At 33.0% G+C, this 21,190-nt stretch overlaps 1 protein-coding gene across 1 annotated transcript; it reads left to right on the top strand.

Moving 5' to 3' along the window:
* The first annotated feature begins 15,626 nt into the window (after positions 1–15,626).
* On the top strand, positions 15,627–20,828 carry LOC143536780 (protein SWOLLEN 1-like). The gene is made up of 12 exons (XM_077030696.1): positions 15,627–15,981; positions 16,070–16,149; positions 16,424–16,594; positions 16,685–17,001; positions 17,096–17,148; positions 17,236–18,272; positions 18,551–18,662; positions 18,848–19,028; positions 19,164–19,231; positions 19,309–19,418; positions 19,911–20,684; positions 20,757–20,828. The coding sequence occupies exons 1-12, from the start codon at positions 15,627–15,629 to the stop codon at positions 20,826–20,828; spliced, it is 3,330 nt and encodes a 1,109-aa protein (XP_076886811.1).
* Positions 20,829–21,190: the final 362 nt, after the last annotated feature.

The raw sequence follows: 21,190 nt of genomic DNA, 5'->3' as shown, positions 1-21,190 counted from the left end.
CTTTCTTGTAGCATATAATTTTATTTTTGACAGATACCATCTGAACAATGGTAATATTTTCATTTATCGAAAGCATGGATAGCAAACGGTTGTTAATTTCTTGAGCAAACTCATTTTTTGGTGCGAATATTACTCGTTCACTAAAGAAATCTATATTTTTAAAATCTTCAAAAAATAAAAGGATGTACAAAGTCAATTTATCATCCATTATCATTTGTATTCCTAAGGTAAGAACTTGTCTTATCCACCTGAAAAACTAAAACATGTAGTCTAGTGCTTATACTTTTTTGGGATTTTTTTGATGATGAACTTAACATAAATGATGAGTTGATTAATCAGTTAAGTAAAAAAGATAAGTTGTAAATGGATACTCTTTTATACCAACCCGTGGATCGAAACTCATTCTAATAATAGATTGTTTTGACGTGAACCATGTTTGATCTTTTAATCGGTTAAAGAAACCCGCTCGTTTAAATTAATATAAAACTAAGAATACATAAATACTGAATTTATCTTTTAAACGTTTGAAAGAAGAAACTTGTAATTTAGTAAACAATCATTTTACTATTGCAAAACCCAAGTTCATTTAACGAAAAAATTGAAATGAAAGAAAAGGTTCTCCTTTCCATTCAACTCTTTTTATTTTCTTTCCTTTTCACTTTCCTTCCAATTTGGAAAGAAACACGTTCCTTCCATTTTACTATTTAAACTTCTTCCTTTTCTTTCATTTCTTTCCTTTAGGGTATGTTTGGTTGGAGGTAATAGAACGAAGGGGGAATTGAATGAGAGAAGGAATGGAATGAGCAATGAAATGAAATGGATCATTACCATTCATTTGTCTTGTTTGGTTAAGCTATGTGAATAAAATGAATTATTACTTTATATTGTTTGGTATCCAAAAAAAAATTATAGGAATAAAATATAAATAATAAAAACACTCCTATCTCAAAATACTTTAAAAAAAAAAAAACCCTACCATCGCTCCGGCGACGAAAATGGTGGTGGTGGCAGTCAGGAGGCAGGGGTGGCGGTGGTCAAGCGATGGTGGCATTGGTAGTGATGGCAATGGTATGGTGGTGATGGTCAGGCAACGACAATGGTGGTGGCGGTGACGGTCAGACAGCGGCGGTGACAATGGTTGTTGTGGTTACGACGACGTTGTTGGCAATGGCAATGGTAGCAGTAAGCTGGTGGTGGTGGCGGTAGAGGTGGTGGTGGTGCCAATGGTGGTGGTGGTTTGTTGTTGTTAGATGGTGGTGCTATTGCAACTAGCCTCGAAAGGTCAAGTGTTGCATCCCTTGTGAGCTTACTTGTAAAATTTATAAAAAAAAAATAACTCTTAATTAATTTTTAATATAGCTGATATGCAAAGTCGATTTGATTATGCAAACATATTATAAATACACAAGCTCAATCTGGTATCATTAAATAGGTCTGTAAACAAACCAAATGTTCGGCGAATTATTCGTGAACCGTTCTGCAGGAAGTTCGTTTATATAATATACGAACAAATATGAACAAAAAATTTGTGTCCGTTACGAACGAACATGAACACATGTTCCGTTCGTTCATTTATGTTCATTAAAGTTCATCTATTTATGTTCGTTTATGTCTATTTATTTAAGTTCGTTTATATATTAATAGAAAATAATTTAATATTATCTGGATGAGTCATCACTTAAAGGTTTTATATTTGTTAATTTGTGTTTATTTAATTTTTTTTTGAGAAAATGACGGTTTTAATCCCTGTGGTTTTTAGACGGAGTCACTTTGCGTCCCTGATAAAAAATATGAACTGTTTGCATCCCTGTGTTTTAAAAGTTGAACCATTTTCGTTCCTCAATCTAACATCCGTTAAGTTCAAGGTTAAAATAAGAGGCATAAATGTAATTTTGTACCACACTATATTTACCCTGGGATAAACTAAACCTCAATATTACAGACATACATATCGCCGTTCACGTTCGCAGGTCTCCAACGCCCGTCTCCACCGCCGGTCTCCACGTTCGCCGGTCTCCACCGCCGTTCCAAGTTCGCCGGTTCACCGCCGCCGGTCACCCTCTCCGTTCACAATCTGCCGTTCACCTTCTCCGTTCTCCGATCAATCGCCGGTCAATCAATATCGCCGTTCACATTCGATGACCCGTGTGTGGAGGCTACGTCTTCCTGGCGAGAAATTTGATATACAAACTTACTGTAAGTTCAAATTAGGTTTTTCTTCTTTATTATTATTAGTTCAAATTATAATGAAAGATTTGATTTTTTTTTGGTGAATAAAATCGGTTCATTCTCATTTTGTAAAACAGACCAGCTTCCATTTGTAATTTGCAGAGTTATAGAGTGGTTCATACATGTCCTTCCCAAGTTTACAAACAAAAAGATGATTTTTAAATAGTGATTCTAAAATATTTAAACTATGTAGTATAAAATCGTCATGTATTTGCACTCCATGGTTATTATGATTAAGCTGTGTTGAAGACCATACAGAAGTTATGATGTAAATTTAACAGCCGGAATGGGTCAGAAAAATAAGACAACAATATTTATTTAGATGTTGACAACTTGTATAAAGGTCAAAACGTCCAAACCGTGAAACCAAATTGTTAGTAATGGTTCTGTTTCAATTTTCAACGGTTTGGTTTCGGTTTTCAATGATTAAAAACCGTTACTAACGGTTTGGTTCACGGTTTGATCTAAAATCCGTCAAAACCGAATTGTGAACCCCCGTAATTGTATCCGTGTAGACTGTTGAACAAACTTCAAAAGTTCACTTTTACCATTAACAAAACAGTTAAAAGTTGCCATTTGATGTATTTGATGATTTGAAACTTTTCGGGTGATGATGTGGCACCGGTAATTGTAACTTTGGTTGAACAAACGTAAACAAACTTCCAACCGAACAGTTCACGAACTATTGGTGAACTAGGATATCCATTTATGTTCATTTAGATTTTAAACAAACGAACATAAAGGAACACAACATTTTCGTTTTTCAAATAAATGAACATGAACATAAATGTTTGTTCGATTAAGTGTTCGTGTTCGTTTAAAGTTAAAATAAATGAACACGAACATGCCCTTTGTCCGTTTGATTCGTTTACATGCTTTCATTACTCACATTAATGAATATATCGGTCTCAATCTCTAGGGTCTAAACTCTGCTGATTTTCCGTATGTTTGTTTGTGTTCGTGAACTGTTCATGAACACATTCATTTCCTTAATGAACGAACATGAACATAAAATCTCGTTCGGTAAGTGTTTGTGAAACCATTTTTTCCTTAACAAACGAACATGAACAAGACCTTGTTCGTGTTCATTCGGTTCTTTTACAGCCCTACCACTGACACTAGTGTGTATCTGGTCGGGTCTATAAATACGTCATACTCAACTTAAACCCTTTCAAGGTCTGCTAGCTAGGCCTTAAGAAACCTCATTTCTGACTCCTTTTGTGAGAGATTCATCTATATTTGCATTGCAAGAGTATTTATGGCCATTTCAAGTAGCTCATGGTTAAGGTTTAGAATCTTTGTTTTAACTTCATTATAATGTTTTCAGGGAGATTAGTTTATATATCATGATTCTTTTCAAGTTTGTTGAAGTATATATATCAAAGATTTTTGTGTAACTTATAAGCTTTAAACCACATAGTGTAACAAAATCTAAAGCTCAACAACAAATTTGAGCACGATCTTGTATGATTATGAAATAAAGAAAATCAATATACCATAAGAAATAGCTAACCCAATGCCGGTAAATACGAAGAGTGTAGCAATGAACTCGGCCAGATAAGACTTGAGTGAACCAGCACTCAAAAGAGTCAGCAATGCTACCAAGTGCCAACTTCACCATTTTGGAATCCTATTCTTGGAGAAATGAAATGGTTGACTTGCTAAAACTTTGATTTGTGGATGCGAGCTCTCATCAAAGCTTTATTTCAAAGTTTTTAAATTATTATATTGTTTTCCTTTTAAGTTAATAACAGCTCATACAACTTGGGTAAAAAAAATCAATGATTAATGAGACAGAAGTGACCACTGAATGAATATATTAATCATGAATCATATGAAAACAACGTTAAAATTCTAAAAGTCAACATAAAGCCATAAACGAAATCTATATGCAAATCCCAACTGTTGACAATTATTCAAGTTTCAGCTGGGGGAGGTGCTTTCTAAAGGTTAAAGCTCACGTGATTCCAACATGAAATAGCGACGAAGGATGTTAGTGTAAGTGACGGATTCAGAAAAAAAAAGTTGAGGATTAGTGTGTGTTAAGAAAAAAATTGTTCAAGGTTCGTTGATGTATAAAATGAAGGAAAAAAATTATTTGTTCTAAAAAATGTAGTTTGCCAAAAAAGTTGAGGAATGGTGTGCGACTACCCCTTAACCTATGGTAGATCCGCCCTCATAATCATAGACGGCCCATTGCATAGCTCATCACTGATGTGTTTTAGAGAATCAAGGCCATGCGGATAGACTCGTAAGGACGTGTTTCTGTTGGGTTTAAATTTTTTTTTCTCCTATAATTTTCATTTTAATTTATTTATTTAAAAACATGTAACGAATACACATTAAAGTTTAATTATCTAATATATATAAATGACAAGTTTGGTGCCGTTAAGTCGCCATTAGGGCCACTTAGCGACACCTTACTTGTACATAACATTTTTTTTCGTTCTGGTATCGTAACGAATATAACGGAAGCTGACCGAATGACAATTTTGTTTTATCTTTTGTTTGTTTTAATTCCGATATCATAACAAACGTGACGGAAACCGGCGGAATTCGCATAGACTCAACGTCTCAACACCTGGGACCAACAACGCTCGGCTTTACCAACGCTCGAGTTTACTGATCGACATCACCCCATTGGTCAACTCAATTTTTATATTTTTTTCCCCTTTTTAGCTCTGGTACCGTACCAAACGTAGCCAAAGTCGAAAGAAGTCGTGTCAAGTTGCTGCCTCAATGTCGAGACTGACAACGCTTGGGTTTTACCACCGTCCGGGTTTGCGATCAAACAAGCATCGTTTTAAATAGTTTATTTTTTTATATATTAATTTGACGAATATATTTTTCTTGGACAGCAGGTTTTACCATGGTGTCTATACCGTAACGAACGTAAACGATGCTAATTGAAATTGCGTCAATTCACCGACATAACGCTCGGGCTTTACCAACGCTCGAGTTTTACCAACACCCGAGTTTTAACATTGAAGTTTTACCAATTGCCCCGACGCAACGTGCCAGGTGAAAATCTAGTTACAAATAAAATACATACTAATATATTTGTAAAAAAACATATATATAGTTAAAAGCATATTATTATTTATATTTATTTTTTTAACCTATTAAACTTCTATAATATAATGTTAGACAAATACCATAAAAAAACCAATATAGTATATATGTTTTTTTCTTTAATAGTCTCTAAACAAGTTTATGCAGATTAAAGTCTCTCTACGTATTAAATCTAAACAAATTTATGATTATTAAAAAAAAAACCCTTAAAACCTAAAACAGGTATATCCAAACTAGAAAGTGAAAGACCATTTTGCCACGTGTCGTAATTTACCTTTTTCACACTTCACTATAACAAAAATGCTATTTGCATACGCAAATCCAATTTTTAATTATATAATCGTTATTTTATTTCACTTGTGATGTAAAACTAACCTAACTGCAAAACAATAAGAGAAAAAGATGTAAGGAGAAAAGAAGATTTCATTAATAATGTGTATATTACAATGAGGTATAATAAGATGTATATAGGATTAGAAAACTTGGGAAGCAAGCTAATCTATATTAGGTGTTGATAGCCATAATACAAATATATTTATAACACTCCCCATTGGTTATCAACTTAATACGCTTAAATATGCTGACTCGTTAAAAACCTTGTTAGAAAAACCCAGTGGGGCAAACCATAACTTAGGGAAAAAGAATGCAACGCGCATTATCTCCCCCTGATTTATATATCTGTTAAAATGGTAAATATCGATCTTCTGTAAAAGTTTCCCAAAACTTTTGTAATCAATCATTTGTGTCTCTGTCCCTTGACATGTAAATCCTTAAGTTGAACAATGTTGCATGATATTCATATGAAAACTTCTATTGCTTCATCTGGTAAACGTTTCAATTGTATTCATAACTCTATTATGTTTCTCTACGTCAACAAGGCTAACCAAACTTGTTTTGACAATTAGTAAATATAGTCACATATCTTTCATACCTGAAATATATATTTAACCCATTCTGATATCTCTTTGTCGGACATATGCTGATAAATATAAATAAAAGATACAAAAATCATGTATAATTAGCAAAAAAAAAATATTAATGTGCATATGCATTTAATTAAATTACTTTTGAACCGATATGATACGAAATAATATATAGTTCATTGTTTGACAGCCTTTAACATACTCAAAGAATGAATTTGTCTTTGGCAAAATGTCTCAACATCTTCTATATGTACTTTGATGGATTGATAAACATATAATTACACAAATACTCGAACTACATATTGAGCAATAATCATACCATGTCTAGGTCTTTACAAATTCTCCCTCTAAAAGCTCGACGGTTCCTCTAGATGATGTGTCCATCATCACTGTAAACAATGATTATAATGAACTTTTAAGAGTGCAATTTGATAAAAAAAAATATATGGCTAATTGCATCCAACTTATCTCCCTCTTTATCAAAATAGTTCTTGATTTGTACCATACTCAATCCGACTATTTTAATCCATATGTAATAAGCATAACTCTAGGGGTGCAAACGAGCCGAGCTGCTCGCGAGCTACTCGAGATCGGCTCATTAAAAAGCTCGATCGAGCCGAGCTTAATTGAGCCCGAGCTCGAGCCTAAAAGTAAGCTCGTTTAATAATCGAGCCCGAGCCCAAGCTTCACTTATCGAGCTCGAGCCGGCTCGCGAGCCTAAACGAGCCTGTCATTTATATGATTTTTTAAAATATATATTCAATAATAATTAATTAATATATATAATGTTATGAAAAAATAAATAAAAATAACTAAATAATATATATTTTTATACATAAAATTATAATAGAAAAAAAAATATATATAAATAATTATAATTATATAAAAAATAATTCATAAATAATAAACGAGCCGAGCCCGAGCTTGAGAATCTACTCGCGAGCTCGAGCTCGAGCTTTGAAAATAGAGCTCGAAACGAGCCGAGCTCAAGCCTAGTCGAGCTCAGGCTCGGCTCAGCTCGTTTGCACCCCTACATAACTCTATGCATTTTTCAATGGATGTTTTTCCATATTGACAAATTATGCATGTACATTCACTATTTTTAAGAATTTTGGTAAGTGAATATATCACTTAGCAAATTAATTGCAAAAACTATAATATCTGATTCATTTTCATTCCATATTGTACCATTCTTGTACATTTGGGATATCATAATCACCAATTTTAGTTTCTTCTCTTCATGTTTATTGGTGCACAAGGATGTCATCTTTAAGATGTTTCAAATACCTTTAAATAATCAACAACCTTAGGAAGTTATCGAGAGTTTCAGTTATATTCATGACATCAATGTATAATAATACTCATAATCTACTCATATCTGATTTTGCGTATAACAATCACAGAGTTCTCGAAACTTACTTTACATGAATTTTTATATAATTAAATCCTCCAATGAATTTGATGTAAATTTCTATATCATATGAATCACAACATTCATAAGACGCGTGTCAATTCTCTTTTGTATTACCAGACTAACGAGATATTGGAAAATCATTACATCCACCACTGAAGAATATGTCTCCTCATAATCATTAATAAGCCTTTGCAAAAATCCCTGTGTCACCAAAAAAATCTCACATAATTCCTTCATGCAAAAGACCTTGCTTATATCCAACTTATCTTACATATGCAAGTGTATGGACTAAAAGTCCAGCAACTTTCATTGAATTAAAAAATTCAACTCTATCTTATTTGCGTCTTTTGACTTTGGCCAATCGTTAATATATTTTCATTCATAGGCAAATCTTATATCTTGATTCTCATCATCATCAAGTATAACGACGTCGACTTTATTTCGATTCCATATATATTTGTAGGCACACTATAATTTACTAAGAGCTTTTTGTTTTCAGGTACCTGAGGTTCTTCAAGAACCATCATAACTAATATCTTTTCAATAGACCTTTAACTATTACCTCGAGATGACCATCTTCATTACGTTAGCTAGCCACTCTATTTAGGACAGTGAACATGTCTGGTAACAATTCAATAATCTTTTTAAATGAATTATATTTTGAACTCTTTGTTCACATGTTTAACTTTGAGGATCAATAACAATTCATTCCTTCTTTTTCAAACTGCTTTTAGTCTCCCCTTAACGTTGGGAATTTTAGTTCACTTAAAGTGAAAACCAGTGAGCCATAAACATATACCTCATAAATGGCTCTAAGTATTTACTTATAGATTCATACAGAATATTCCCAACCTCCTTCGAGGTCTTATCGTTGTGCGTTGTGGTGAATCACTTTCGATATATATCGCACAACCAAAAATCCTTAGATGAGAAATAGTTGGGTTCTGACCAAAAACCAATTGTAATGGGGAGGAAATAATATAACTTGTTGGCATAATATAAATTAATGTTATTACATTTTGAAACACATGTATCTATATACGTACATGAATTGTTACTCTCATAATCATTGGATTTTCAATCAGTTGCAAACATTTATAAATGAGTGTCTCAACAAAAATGTGACATTCGTCAATTTCGGGTCTTGTTTGTATTTGTTTATTATGTAAACCGACCCGATTTGTAAACCGAAGCTTATGTTATAATCAAAATGATGGATTTATGTTACAATATTGTTTCACACTTGTTAGGTCTTGAAAACATCCTACCTTTATTTTTATTTTTATTTATTTTTTTGTTGTTTTGTGTTTTTGTCTTGATCCATTTTGCATGAAAACTCTTGTGTCTCACACCCATATTTGACCACCAACATTACCCTATATATACACCACATTTCCTCTTCATTTTCCCTTGCTACAACTCCAAAAAAAAAAAAACTCTCTCAAACATCAAACATCAAAGATTCAAGGTTATCTTCTTAAGTGTTTTTGAAGGTTTTTAGTCTTTCATCTTAATTAGTTTATGTAGCCTTATTAATACTTGTTTATGGTTGTGCAACATAATACACCCCTTGTTTACCTTTGGTAGTTACTTCTCTGATTCCGGTCAGTGAGGTTTCGGACCTCATAAGGCAAGACTTCATGGAGGATTTCGTGTCCTTGATATATATACATCTATATAACTTGTTCATACATATTAATCTTGCTTATTTTAGTTTGTTGGTCATGTTTACAAGTCCCATGGTTATGGGTTTTTAAGAGTCTATGCTTCGGTTTAACCGTAAATAGCTCTAAACCGTAAACCGAACTTTGTTACTAGTTTTGTTAAATAATTGTTTAAATATGCTTATTGTTAGATCTAAGTTTCTAAAATCATTTTTACAAATTCTATGGTTATGGGTTTGTAGAATCTTACCTCGGTCTTAACCCGAAACACGATCCGAACCGAAAACCGAACTTTTGTTTAAAGACTTTATTGTTAACTTTTGGTATTTTTTTATTTGTACATTATTATACAAGTTCTTTAGTGTTTGGACATGTGAAAACCATCTATAAACTTGTTGTGAGATGGAAACCGAACAAAACCGATTCTTACTCGCTTAAGACACACAAATGTGTTTTTTTTAGCCATCAAGACTTGTATATTTCTTTAAAAATAGTTACAAATTTATTTTTAAATATTTGTTAAGTACTTGGAAATGTTGGATCCAACTTGATCTCGTAACAAAGTTTGGACCGACAAAACCGAACACTCGCTTAACGTGCGTTGTTAGTTCTAAAACAATGGAACTACATACTTGGTTAAGTCTTATTAAATTTTATTGAGTTATCTCATAACATTCAATATTTTGGAAAGTTGACTTTGGGTTTGACCCGAACCAAAAACCCGAACACTCGATAAAAAAAACGTTTTAGTATCTTTATTTCAAAGGGATTTGCATTCTTGCATTTTATCCACCTTATTACTTAACATAGGTTGAGTAAATATTAAGGTTAGATACTTTAACCCGGTTTCGAGCAAACTTACATTTTTAAAGGGTTATTATTATAAATTCTTAAATAGTTACATTTTAAAACCTTGAACTTTAATTATTTATATTTCTCAACATTTATTTTGTTTAAATACCTTCAAGACAACCTTTCTAAATTCAAGACTTCTTTTCTTTTTAGGCATTGTGCGTTAAACTCGTCGTTCCGACAAATCTCCAAATTATCATCTTTCAAGTTTACTACTTGAAGGTGAGTACTTCATACCCCATTTTCCATCTTTTATTTTGGGGGTGACATTTCATACTTATTCAACAAAATGCTTTATATTTGAATCTTAAACCACAAACGTAGTTGTATACTTTACCTATATAATTGCTCGATTTGGTGTTCTATGCTTATATGCCTATGTGTTTATCGTTTTTGGTTGGTGGAACTATAAAATCCTAGACTATTTGGCATCGCCTTATAGCAAGGTGTCGTTAACGTAATGCAATTAACAATAACTATAAAATCCTAGACTATTTGGCATCCCCTTATAGCTAGGTGTCGCTAATGTGTTTAGCGATATCTATTTATCCAAATTACCACTTTTATTTATCGTTTCGTATGCAAGTTTTGTGGCTATCTTTATTATATACTAATATGATTAAACTTATGAATTGCTCACCAACCTTTGTGTTGACAAACTTTATTTTATGAAATGTTGCAAGTTTGCATCTTGGTTGATTTATGATTGTGAAGAAAACGACATCAAAGACCTTATGATATTAGTAAAAATGAACAATATCAAATTTGCCATATTTTGTGATATCTTGTTTATGGTTATTTTATGGATAATTGTTATGTGACATTTTCGATGTTGTGAAATAAAATGAGTTTATTAAATACTGTTACTTTAATAGTGTCATGTGCTTATGGACAATCGTTACACCTCGGCATGTTCCGCCGCCTTTGGTTGGGGTGTGACAAAAAACAATTCACGTGTTAACATAAGCTATAAGAAATTCAACACTTATTTCATTGATATTAATAACTTTGTCTTTATTACCAAATATGATAATCTGGAATAATGTGCTTGCTATCTCACATTAGCTTAGCCACAAGTTGTGAAGGAAGCTCTGTCTAACTTGCGTCTTTCAATTTTGCCTAATCATTTATATGCTTTCATTCATAGACAGATCTTAAATCTTGATCCTCATCATCATTATTTCAAGCGCTAATTATATAAAATTATAACGACGTCGGCTTTATTTCTATTCTATATACCTTGCAGATACGATACAATATAATTTACAGAGAGCTCTTTGTTTTCGTATACTTGAGGTTCCTCATAAACCATCATGTATAATATCTTTCAAGAGACCTTTTTATTGTACCTCGACTTGACCATCTTCATTACTTGCTTCAATTTTCGAGAAAATTTTACCTTTGGAACCGATCGGTCTACTAATATGGATGTGTTTTTCTTATGATTTGTTGAAAAACTTTTGTTAGCATTTTATTTTTAAGATTTATTAAGAGTTTGTTTCTTATAGATGGATAGCAAACTTTTTTCTTTTTAATAAACTGATAACAATTAATTAAAACAAATTATAACAAACTTATGAACACAAAAGGAAACAATCATTCGACGAACCATAAAACAAGAATCTTGAAAAGTGTGTTTTAGGTTTTTGTTTCAAGATTCTAAACCAGCCAATTTCGATCTTTTTTAAATTCCTTATTATCCAAGTCATTATTTTATTTTGGTTTTAACATGATAAATAAAAAATAAAGACTATTGATTTAAACATCCAATTTTATCAAGGGGTTTCAATTTTGCATATACGAGGATTAGATGATAAAACTTTTTTGATGAAAACCCAAAACAACTTTTATGAAAAACTAACCAAAAGTAATTATATCACTTAGATAAATTAAAAGCGATCCACCACAATGCATAAAGATGAGACCTCAAATGAGATTTGGAATATATATTAGGTATAAATGTACAAGTAAATATTTAGAGTCATTAATGATAGATATGCTTACGGCTCATTGGTTTTCACTTTAGTGAATCATCATTTCCAACATTAGGAGGGAATATAAAGTGGTTGAACGAATTTAGTTGGAATGAATTATCATTAACCCTCAAATTAAATTATATTAACTAAAAGTTCAAAGGATAATTCATACATAAATATTAATGAATCAATTACCAGACGATTTACTTATCAAAATAGAGTGTCTAGCTAAGACACCTAGACCAACTGCTAATGCTCCAACTAACATTATTGTCGAAGAAAGACAACCACATATTGATAATGAGTCTAACGTGTGCCTAAAGTGGGGTAGACTAATCGGTTCCAAAAATAAATTTTCCTCGAAATTGGAGCAAATAATGAAAATGGTAAAGTCAAGGTATAATAAAAATGTCTCTTGAAAGACTACATTAAACTCTTCAGGAGTTCCATTTATATTCAACAGATTTAATAATCATAACTTATTCAAATATGAATCTGTATACAACATGAGTCATAGACTCATAGTGTTATCGAGAACTTAGTTTACATGATTTGATAATTAAAATCCTTCATAGACTTTCATGTAAACTTTCGGTATCAATTGAATTACAACATTATTCATAAAACTGGTATATTATTAATTTATCAAGCGATTTTCTTAAAGAAATCATGATAAAGATATCCGACTTCCGAGTATGAGAAAATCTATTCATTAATGCAATTTGATCCATTCAATTGGGCCCAAGGAATGAAAATGGGCCGATCTGGAAACGCTCGTATAAATCAAGTTCCACATAAATTGACAAAAATTTAATATTTTAGAAATTCAATTTTCTATATGAGTCTCACATTATTCTTTTACATAAATAGACTCGCCATAACTTTATGCATAAACTTGTTATAACACGGTACTATGGTAGTAGAGTTCCAACAAATCATAAGATACAACTTCGATTATATTCTCTAAAACTATTATAAGATAGATTTAAATTAACTTAAAAGTATTACATCTAATGTATATTCATAATTTCTTTTATAATTCACCATGTGAATAGTGTCTTTTGGTAAAATAATAATAATAATAATAATAAACCCTCATAGATATACATTAACCATTTCACCTCATCAAACTTATGGATGACAAAATAACTCGAGCCCGACGGGTATACTCAACACTAAAAGCAACTGGGATGCGTATACCCGAAGCCCGACGTGTATTGGGCTGGTTATAGACTTAGTTTGAAAATTTTTCACGGGTATGGGTCAGGTGTGGGATTTGGTCTAGGCCCGATTACCCGAATTATAAAACCGAAAATTTTTAATTATTGATTTTATTTTTCCTTAACCTTTGTCTAATAACACTTTACTTTTGTAGGTTCGTTATATGAAAAAAATTATTTTGTATTTAAGATATGTATTTAAAAAAGATTATTTATATTTTATTTGTTATCAAGGTTATATATGAAGTTATATAAAAATTAAAATAATATTATTTCTTTATGATAACGTTTATACGTAACGTGTCATATTTTAATGTATAATTGTTCATATATAAATAAAAACATACACGATAATTATAATAGTAAATGAATATACTTGGAAGTTGGAAATCCAAAAGAGAAATTTTTTTAACCAACGGATATACCGATACCCGATGATTAATTATCCGACAGATAGCCGACAGGATATATGACTAAATTTTACAACTGAATATGGATATAGGATTAGCAATACCCTACCCAAACTGATCCAAACTGATGTCATTGCCATCGCTAAATTTTAAATCCAATTAAAAGATGATAGACAGCTTCATATTTTTGGGTCCCCTTGTAATTTGAATTTGAAAGTGTTTTCAAACAATAATTACTTAATTCGGAGAATTAAAAAAAGAAATAAAATTCCAAAATACAAACGCAGTTTGAAATTCCATCGACGTCACCATCATTTCCAGGTATCAATGAATCAATTTCATTCCAATCATCATCACTACATGGAAACTGCTGATGATTAATTATTAGTTTAGTTTTGTGAGCCCTAGACTCAATCGAACGATCAGATTCAATCGCCACAAAGGTAGTGATAAATTTGAGTTTATTATTAGAAATAATAATAATAATAATAATAATAATGTATACTTACTTTAAATGCTGTGTGCCTATAACTGATGTATGATGATAGTTTGTTGAGGTAGTGATAATTTGAGTTTATTAGAAATAATAATCTATACTTTACAAGTTATCAGTTAGGTCTATGGCAGCATGGCATGTGAAACATGAATACCTAAACAAGCTTGAGCATGTTAGTTAGTATCTACTGATTATTATAATTTATTACCGAGTAGTATAGTAACAAAATGATAACCGGTAAGGAGAATGTTATTGCTACCGGTCAATGTTTCACGATATTGTATTATTGTTTTGTATTCTTTCACTTGATTTTGAGGTGTGGATTAGATCTAGATATGTAGTTAGAGCATTCCCAATGGATTCCCTAAATTATGTGAGGGGGTTATTCATTTTTTTTAGAGATGGTTAGAAATGGTTGTGAGAGGAGGAGAGAGAAAATGTTGCTGTTTATGGTTAAATTTGGAGAAGCGCTCTGTTCATCTCTATAATTTTTTAATGTTTTTGAAAGTGGTTGTGAGTGAATGAGAGAGAAAAAGTAATGATAAAAGTATAAAAAAGTATTATTTAATTGAAAATGAGAGAGAAAAGATAGTGTTTTTAGTGTAATTATAGAGATGCAGATGGAGAATTGAATGGGAATGCATTCTCATCCCGTTCCCTATCCCTATATATCATATAATTACACTAAAAAACATTACATTTCTCTCTCCTGTTTAATTAAATAATATTTTTTATACCTTTTTCATTACAGTTTTCTCTCTCCACCCTATAATTTACAAAAAAATCACTACCTTTCCCCAAATTTACAAAAAATCACTACCTTTTCTCTCTCCACCCTATAATTTACACTCACAACCCCACCCTATAATTTACAAACCCTCCACACATAATTTTAGGGGATGGGTTGGGAATGCTCTTAGATAACTGTTTGCTAGAGCTTGTTACACAAAAGAGGTGAAATTAAAACAATGCAGATAATTGGATAGCTTTTTCTTCAAAACCGTTTTAAGTAAACCACGCAAACAACATAATTTGTTTTTGTGTGTGTGTATGCATGTATGTATGTTTTCCTTACAACTTTAGAGATGCTCATTGGATATTGAAAACAGTGATGCTCGAGACCGATGTTTCTCCTGTATTACATTCATATGCTCTTCCTAAATTTAATTTTGATGATGGCTTACAGGAGCATTTAAAGTTTGATAATCTGATTCAAAACAAGGGGTTTCTTGATATCACAAGTCTGGCAGAAGATAAAACCAGTGGATTGAGGAATACTCAGAACTAGTGCAATACAGTTTAGTTCAACTACTGTGGAATCAATTCTAAAAAATTTATCGTTTGAAGCAACATCTTGAGAATCTGTTGAAATGCGTCATAAATCAGTTGGACAGGAGGAGAGGGTTCTAGAAGAAAGTGATAGGCCCGCTAGCTTAACTAACGTTATGGATAGTTCAACCAACAGCGGCAAGAATGTTAAAAGTTGTGCATATAATGTTGAAAAGCTCTCAGCTGTTTTAAATATAGAATATATGAACAAACCATTAGTTAAAGGTTGTAGCTCTGCTCACGAGGAAACGAAAAATGGCGTTGGAAGTGATGCTCAACGGGTTAATAACCAATTTGAAATTAGTGAAGTAACTGAGATTAATAAGGATGAAGCAGCTGGAACTATGGATATTAATGCTGGTGATAGCCAAAAGAAGGATTCTTTAACAGACGCTGGTATAATTGGACTCTTAAGATTATAAATATAAATGCATATACTTGTGAGAAATTTAAACTAATTCCTGTTGGATTTTGCTTAAATTAGTTGCTGCTGGTCTGGAATCAAGAAATTTAGTAGGAGAAGATGGAATGGAACCTCTAAATTTAGCAGGTGGTGCTCATTTTGTTTTTGTTAAATGTAGTAAATTACATATAATCAGGAAATAAGTGTATTTATGTATGTTGGTGAAAAGGGTATATTGCATGAAATCACTATAAGATCAGTGGTTTTAATGTAGCCGAATCCTGTTCACAAACTTAAAGTTGATGAGCTTATAGTAGGATCATGGAGAAACTTAAGAATGTGAAAATGGCTACTTAGATGTGACCATTTTTTTAACATTAGTCGCCAGTTTTAAGAAAATGCAATATTAGTGTACTATAGCATTTTGGTTCACAGTCCACAGATGCGATTTTTAAGACGATCTCTTACCAAATTTCTTTTTCAGGCACAAAAAGCATTGAACTTTCTCAAAGTTCAAAAGATAACCCTGAGGTCAATGCAAAAGAAGAAAAAAAATATACTTTCAGGGTCAAAGCAAGTGCTGGTCAAAATCATAGTTTATCAAAGGTAGTCAAATTTTATCATTGTGCTTTACATTTTTGCTTCTCATTGCCATAACTCTTTTTAGCACTGTTTTTTTCATTGACATTTGCTTAGAATATGAAGGTGTCATCTATTAGCTCTCATGGTAGCCAACTGGATCCTATTAAATTGCATGAGGATTCTTCGGTTAGTAACCACTTGAAGGAAAAAGCTCCCACTAGACGTTCACGAAAAGTAGGAAACTTATCTTCACCACCAACGCCTCCTGGACAAGTTACTCCGGTCAGCAATCCAATGCTGGGTGGCGTGACTCCTATTGTCACATCAAATGTACATGATGTGAATAATTCAACCTCTATGTTCCATCCCTCTTTTACTGACTGTCAGCATGCCGAATTGGGCGCACAAATTCCAATGTATGGGTCGTTATTGTAAGCCTTTTACTTCTCATACATATTCATATTTTCATATAAACATGTATATTTTTTGGTTTAGACTTTTGATACGTGTGACTTAATGTTTCAGATCTGGAATGCCGCCTGAAGAGCCTCATATGATTGCTGCATTTGGGCAATCTGGTCAGTCTATTTTAGAGTTTTTATTCAGATTATTTGGTCAAAATATCATAAATCCATGTTAGTTTCATCATGCACATTTGTTTACAGATGATGAAACAAGAGCCTGGCAGGCTACTTGGCACGCTTATCAAGAAAGGGTCCGCAGTCAAATGCCCCAGCCCGACACCTGTGGCTCATGCACCCCTGATCAAGGAAATAATATTGGTTCTGCACATGGCAATTTTCTCTATGGCATGTATTCACCAATTGTAAATCACATGATCCCAATTGCATCTCCTCTTTGGAATATACCTACCCCATATCATGGTCAATGGTTTACTTCTTCACCAGTTGCTCCTTTTAGTGCTCATTTTCCTGCATTGCCTATAATAGAATCGGTCAAACTAACCACAGTCAAAGAGTCAGGTGCTCCAAGTTTACCTGTGATTCCTGTGGGCCCTAGTGCTGGTCCAGAAATTCATCCAATGGTGTCCTCTAGTCAGCCTACAAGTGATCCAAAAATCAGCAAGAGAAAGAAGGTTGATCAAAACATAAAGAAGGTTGTAACACAAGAAGAGATTATGAGCAAAGTTGAGGAGTCAAAGGTACAGGTGGCTGATGCAGCGGTGCATGCTGCTGCTGCAGTTGAGCACTGTGAATACGTATGGAGTCAACTTGAAAGTCAAATGAGTTCTGGTTTGGTTTCAGATGATGAAGCAATGATATCATCTTCAGCTGTATCAGTTGCAGCTGCTGCTTCTGTGGCTAAAGCGGCGGCAGCTGCTGCTAAAATTGCATCAAATGTTGCTGAGCAAGCTGAAAATCTTGGTGCTATTGTAAAAGGTGCTGAGCTGGCATCAGAAGCAGTATCATTAGTGGGGAAGATTGTGGCAATTGGTAGTCCCTTGACTATAAGAGAATTAGTTGAAGCTGGCCTCAAGGGCTTCTGCAGTTTTCCCTTGTCAAAGTTGTCCAATCAGGAGGGTTGCTCTGATAAGCATAATACTGAAAATAATGAAACCGTTCCAGTGATTTCTGAATCAGAGTTTGGATTGGTTTCTTCTTCTAATGTTGACCAGAACATGCCTCTGATAATATTAAGAATGGGGAAAGATGACATCATTAAAGAGGGTTGCCTTGTTGAGGTAAGGAAATTGGAATAGATATTGTTAATAACTAATGAAAGGTCTAATTATTATTTCAAAAACATTGACATTATGATATCTAAATCTTTGAACAAAACGGTTTAGGGGGTTGTTATATGCACTAAATTTTAACTTCATGTGACTTCTAAGTTTCAGCGTGTTCGACCCATTTATCGCATTCCCTGTTTAGCTATCTTATTTGACCCGTTCAGATAATACGCAACCTGATTTGACCTTTTTTTTCATTTTTTTTGTGAATCCATCGGTGTGCATTTTAGGTACTTAAAGACAATATCAAAAAGAAGAACCGAGCGTGGTTCGCAGCAAATGTACTGACTTTGAAAGATGGAAAAGCATACGTCTGCTACACTGAAATCCAATCAAATGAAGGTAAAAAGTTGACATAGTATGAGCTATTTAATAATAAAAAAATAGTATAATATTAATTGTAGTTAGCACACTGCCACATTTTATGTTGCTAATTTGGAGAAATAGAAAATTTTGAAAATCTTAACACATAACTGTATACAAAATGAGTAATTTGTATCATCTTGTGCTTATTTGATATTTTTAAGGGTCAGGGAAATTGAAGGAATGGGTCCCACTTGAAGCTGAAGGCACTGAGCCACCCAGATTACGGATTGCTCATCATCTGACTACCATGCGGTCTGAAGGTAATAGAAAAAGAAACAGAACAGCATTTACAGATTATGCTTGGTGTAGTGGAGACCGAGTTGATGTGTGGGTCCAAGATTGGTAAGCATTTTACAAATATAATGTTGTTATTATCAAAAGCTTGTGTAACCAATTTCAATTATTTTCAAACCGACTCTTAGCCCTTCATTAGAAGCTATATCAATGAATATATTCCAAACAATGTACTTTTTGTAGCTGGTGTGAAGCAGTTGTTGTGGAGACAAATAAGAATGATGTAACTTCTCTAACTGTTCAATTTCCTGGTATGTATAGTTATATCAATTTATTTATTTTCAGCTTTACATGATAGAATACTCTGATTATTTGGCGTATCTTGCAGCCCAAGAAAAGACCTCTGTTGTTAGATCATGGAATGTGAGACCAACTCTTATTTGGAAAGATGGCAAGTGGATTGAGTGGTATAGCTTGAAGGGGTCCCATTCTTCAGAGGTAAGGTTACTCCGTTTTTTATTATTATTTTTATTATTATTATTATTATTATTATTATTATTATTATTCGTATTAGTAATCAGATTTTAATGTTTGGGAATATTGCATCTGATTATTTAAGAAACAGCAAATAGGTTTTGGTCCCTGTGGTTTGGCATTTTCTCCTTTCACAAAAGAACTAATAGAAATTGGATGACGTTAGACATCTGGTTTTAATTGAAACGAAAATGAAACCACATTGACTTAGAAATGGTTATTTTGGCCAAACCAGACTAAAACTGTAATTTACTCTAAATATATAACTCTTGGAATTATATACAACATTTGTGGAATCCTTCAACAATATATAGTTATATACCTATATTCGTTTTTGATTATTTTATCTAATAGTTTTATGCATAATAAAGGTGGCACAGTTAAACACCCTCTTACTTCATAATATGTTGATGGATTATTTTGTTTCTCATTTTTTTGTGATATATATGGTTATAGGGTGACACTCCACATGAAAAGCGACAAAAGTTCGGTTCCTCTGTTTTAGAAGTTAAACCTACGGCTGAATTGTCAAAAAGTGTTAATCTTGTAAGGCCAACAAGAAGCGGTTTACTAAGGGAACAGTCGAGGGTGGTTTTTGGTGTTCCTAAACCTGGGAAGAACCAAAAGTTCATGGATGTTAACACGCATAGTGTTGCTGATAAAAACAATCAAAATAATATGTCACGCGCATCAAAAAACAATGTCAAGGAAAAGCAAGTTGATGAAGTAAAATCCAAAGTTATCAAAACTAGAAAACCACCGATTCCTTCATTTAAAACGTTGGCCCGAGAGAGCAAGTCAAAACCCTCTAAACCCACTGATGAACATTTCTCGGGTCAACCAAACATGATGGATGTTGACTCTTCTAATGCTGAGTTGATGAAGAGACAAAATAATTCACATGCATCAGAAAACAATTCTAAAACCAATGTCAACGAAAAGCAAGTTGATGAAGGCAAACCCAAAGTTATCAGGACTAGAAAACCGCCAATTCCTTCATTTAAAACGTTGACCCGAGAGAACAAGTCAAAACCCTCTAAACCCACTGATGAAAATTTTTCAGGTCAACCAAATATGATGGATGTTGACTCTTATAATACTGAGGATGTGAATAAAGTTTCTACATCAAAGGCAACAGGAAAAACTGCAGCTAAAATTGATGTCAACGAAAAGTCAACTTCGGAAGTTGAAACACGTAGATCGGTTCGTCGGATTCAGCCAACTTCACGGGTGAGCATTCGGGTACCTGTGTTTTGAAGTTAATTTTTTTATACCAAGTTCATTGAGGTTTGTTTTCTGCAGCTACTAGAAGGTTTACAAAGTTCTTTGACTGTCGCGTGCAAGTCAAAGAAGTCACAACAAGGTTACATCTAAAGGTAAATATCCTTCAACTTCAAGGACCATTCTGTAATTACAACTTCTCTTTGTATTTCAGTAGTTCCACACCAAGTTCATGCAATTTTGAGTACGAACTATGAAGCATGCTCATACTACTGGTGTTGTTTTGTGCTATATTGGTAACAAAGGTTTACATATGGATTATAAATTTTCGACGACGTATAGGTGTGAATGAAGTTACTGTATGTTTGTATGCATGCTGGTTTGCAGTAGGTGTTGACGTATTAATGTGCATGCGTGTATGAATATATATAGAGGGATGACTGCATACCCGATTTTAGAACTATGTGAGATACATATTCACGTATCCAATGCTTTACCTGTTTTACCTAAGGCGG

This window comes from Bidens hawaiensis, unplaced genomic scaffold (assembly GCF_021521415.1).
Source record: "Bidens hawaiensis isolate Kalapana, Puna unplaced genomic scaffold, B.hawaiensis_p1.1 tig00010926_1, whole genome shotgun sequence".
Lineage (NCBI taxonomy): Eukaryota > Viridiplantae > Streptophyta > Magnoliopsida > Asterales > Asteraceae > Bidens > Bidens hawaiensis.
Note: the sequence above shows the minus strand (reverse complement) of the source record. Positions and strands in the feature narration are given on the sequence as shown.

Bases quoted from the DNA above. Each gene is read 5' to 3' on its own strand.
- LOC143536780 (XM_077030696.1), top strand. From the start codon at position 15,627: ATGCGTCATAAATCAGTTGGACAGGAGGAGAGGGTTCTAGAAGAAAGT. The intron at 16,150-16,423 runs GTTTTTGTTAAA...TTTGGTTCACAG, and splicing joins TAGCAGGTGGTGCTCATTTT to TCCACAGATGCGATTTTTAA. The intron at 17,002-17,095 runs GTAAGCCTTTTA...TTAATGTTTCAG, and splicing joins CCAATGTATGGGTCGTTATT to ATCTGGAATGCCGCCTGAAG.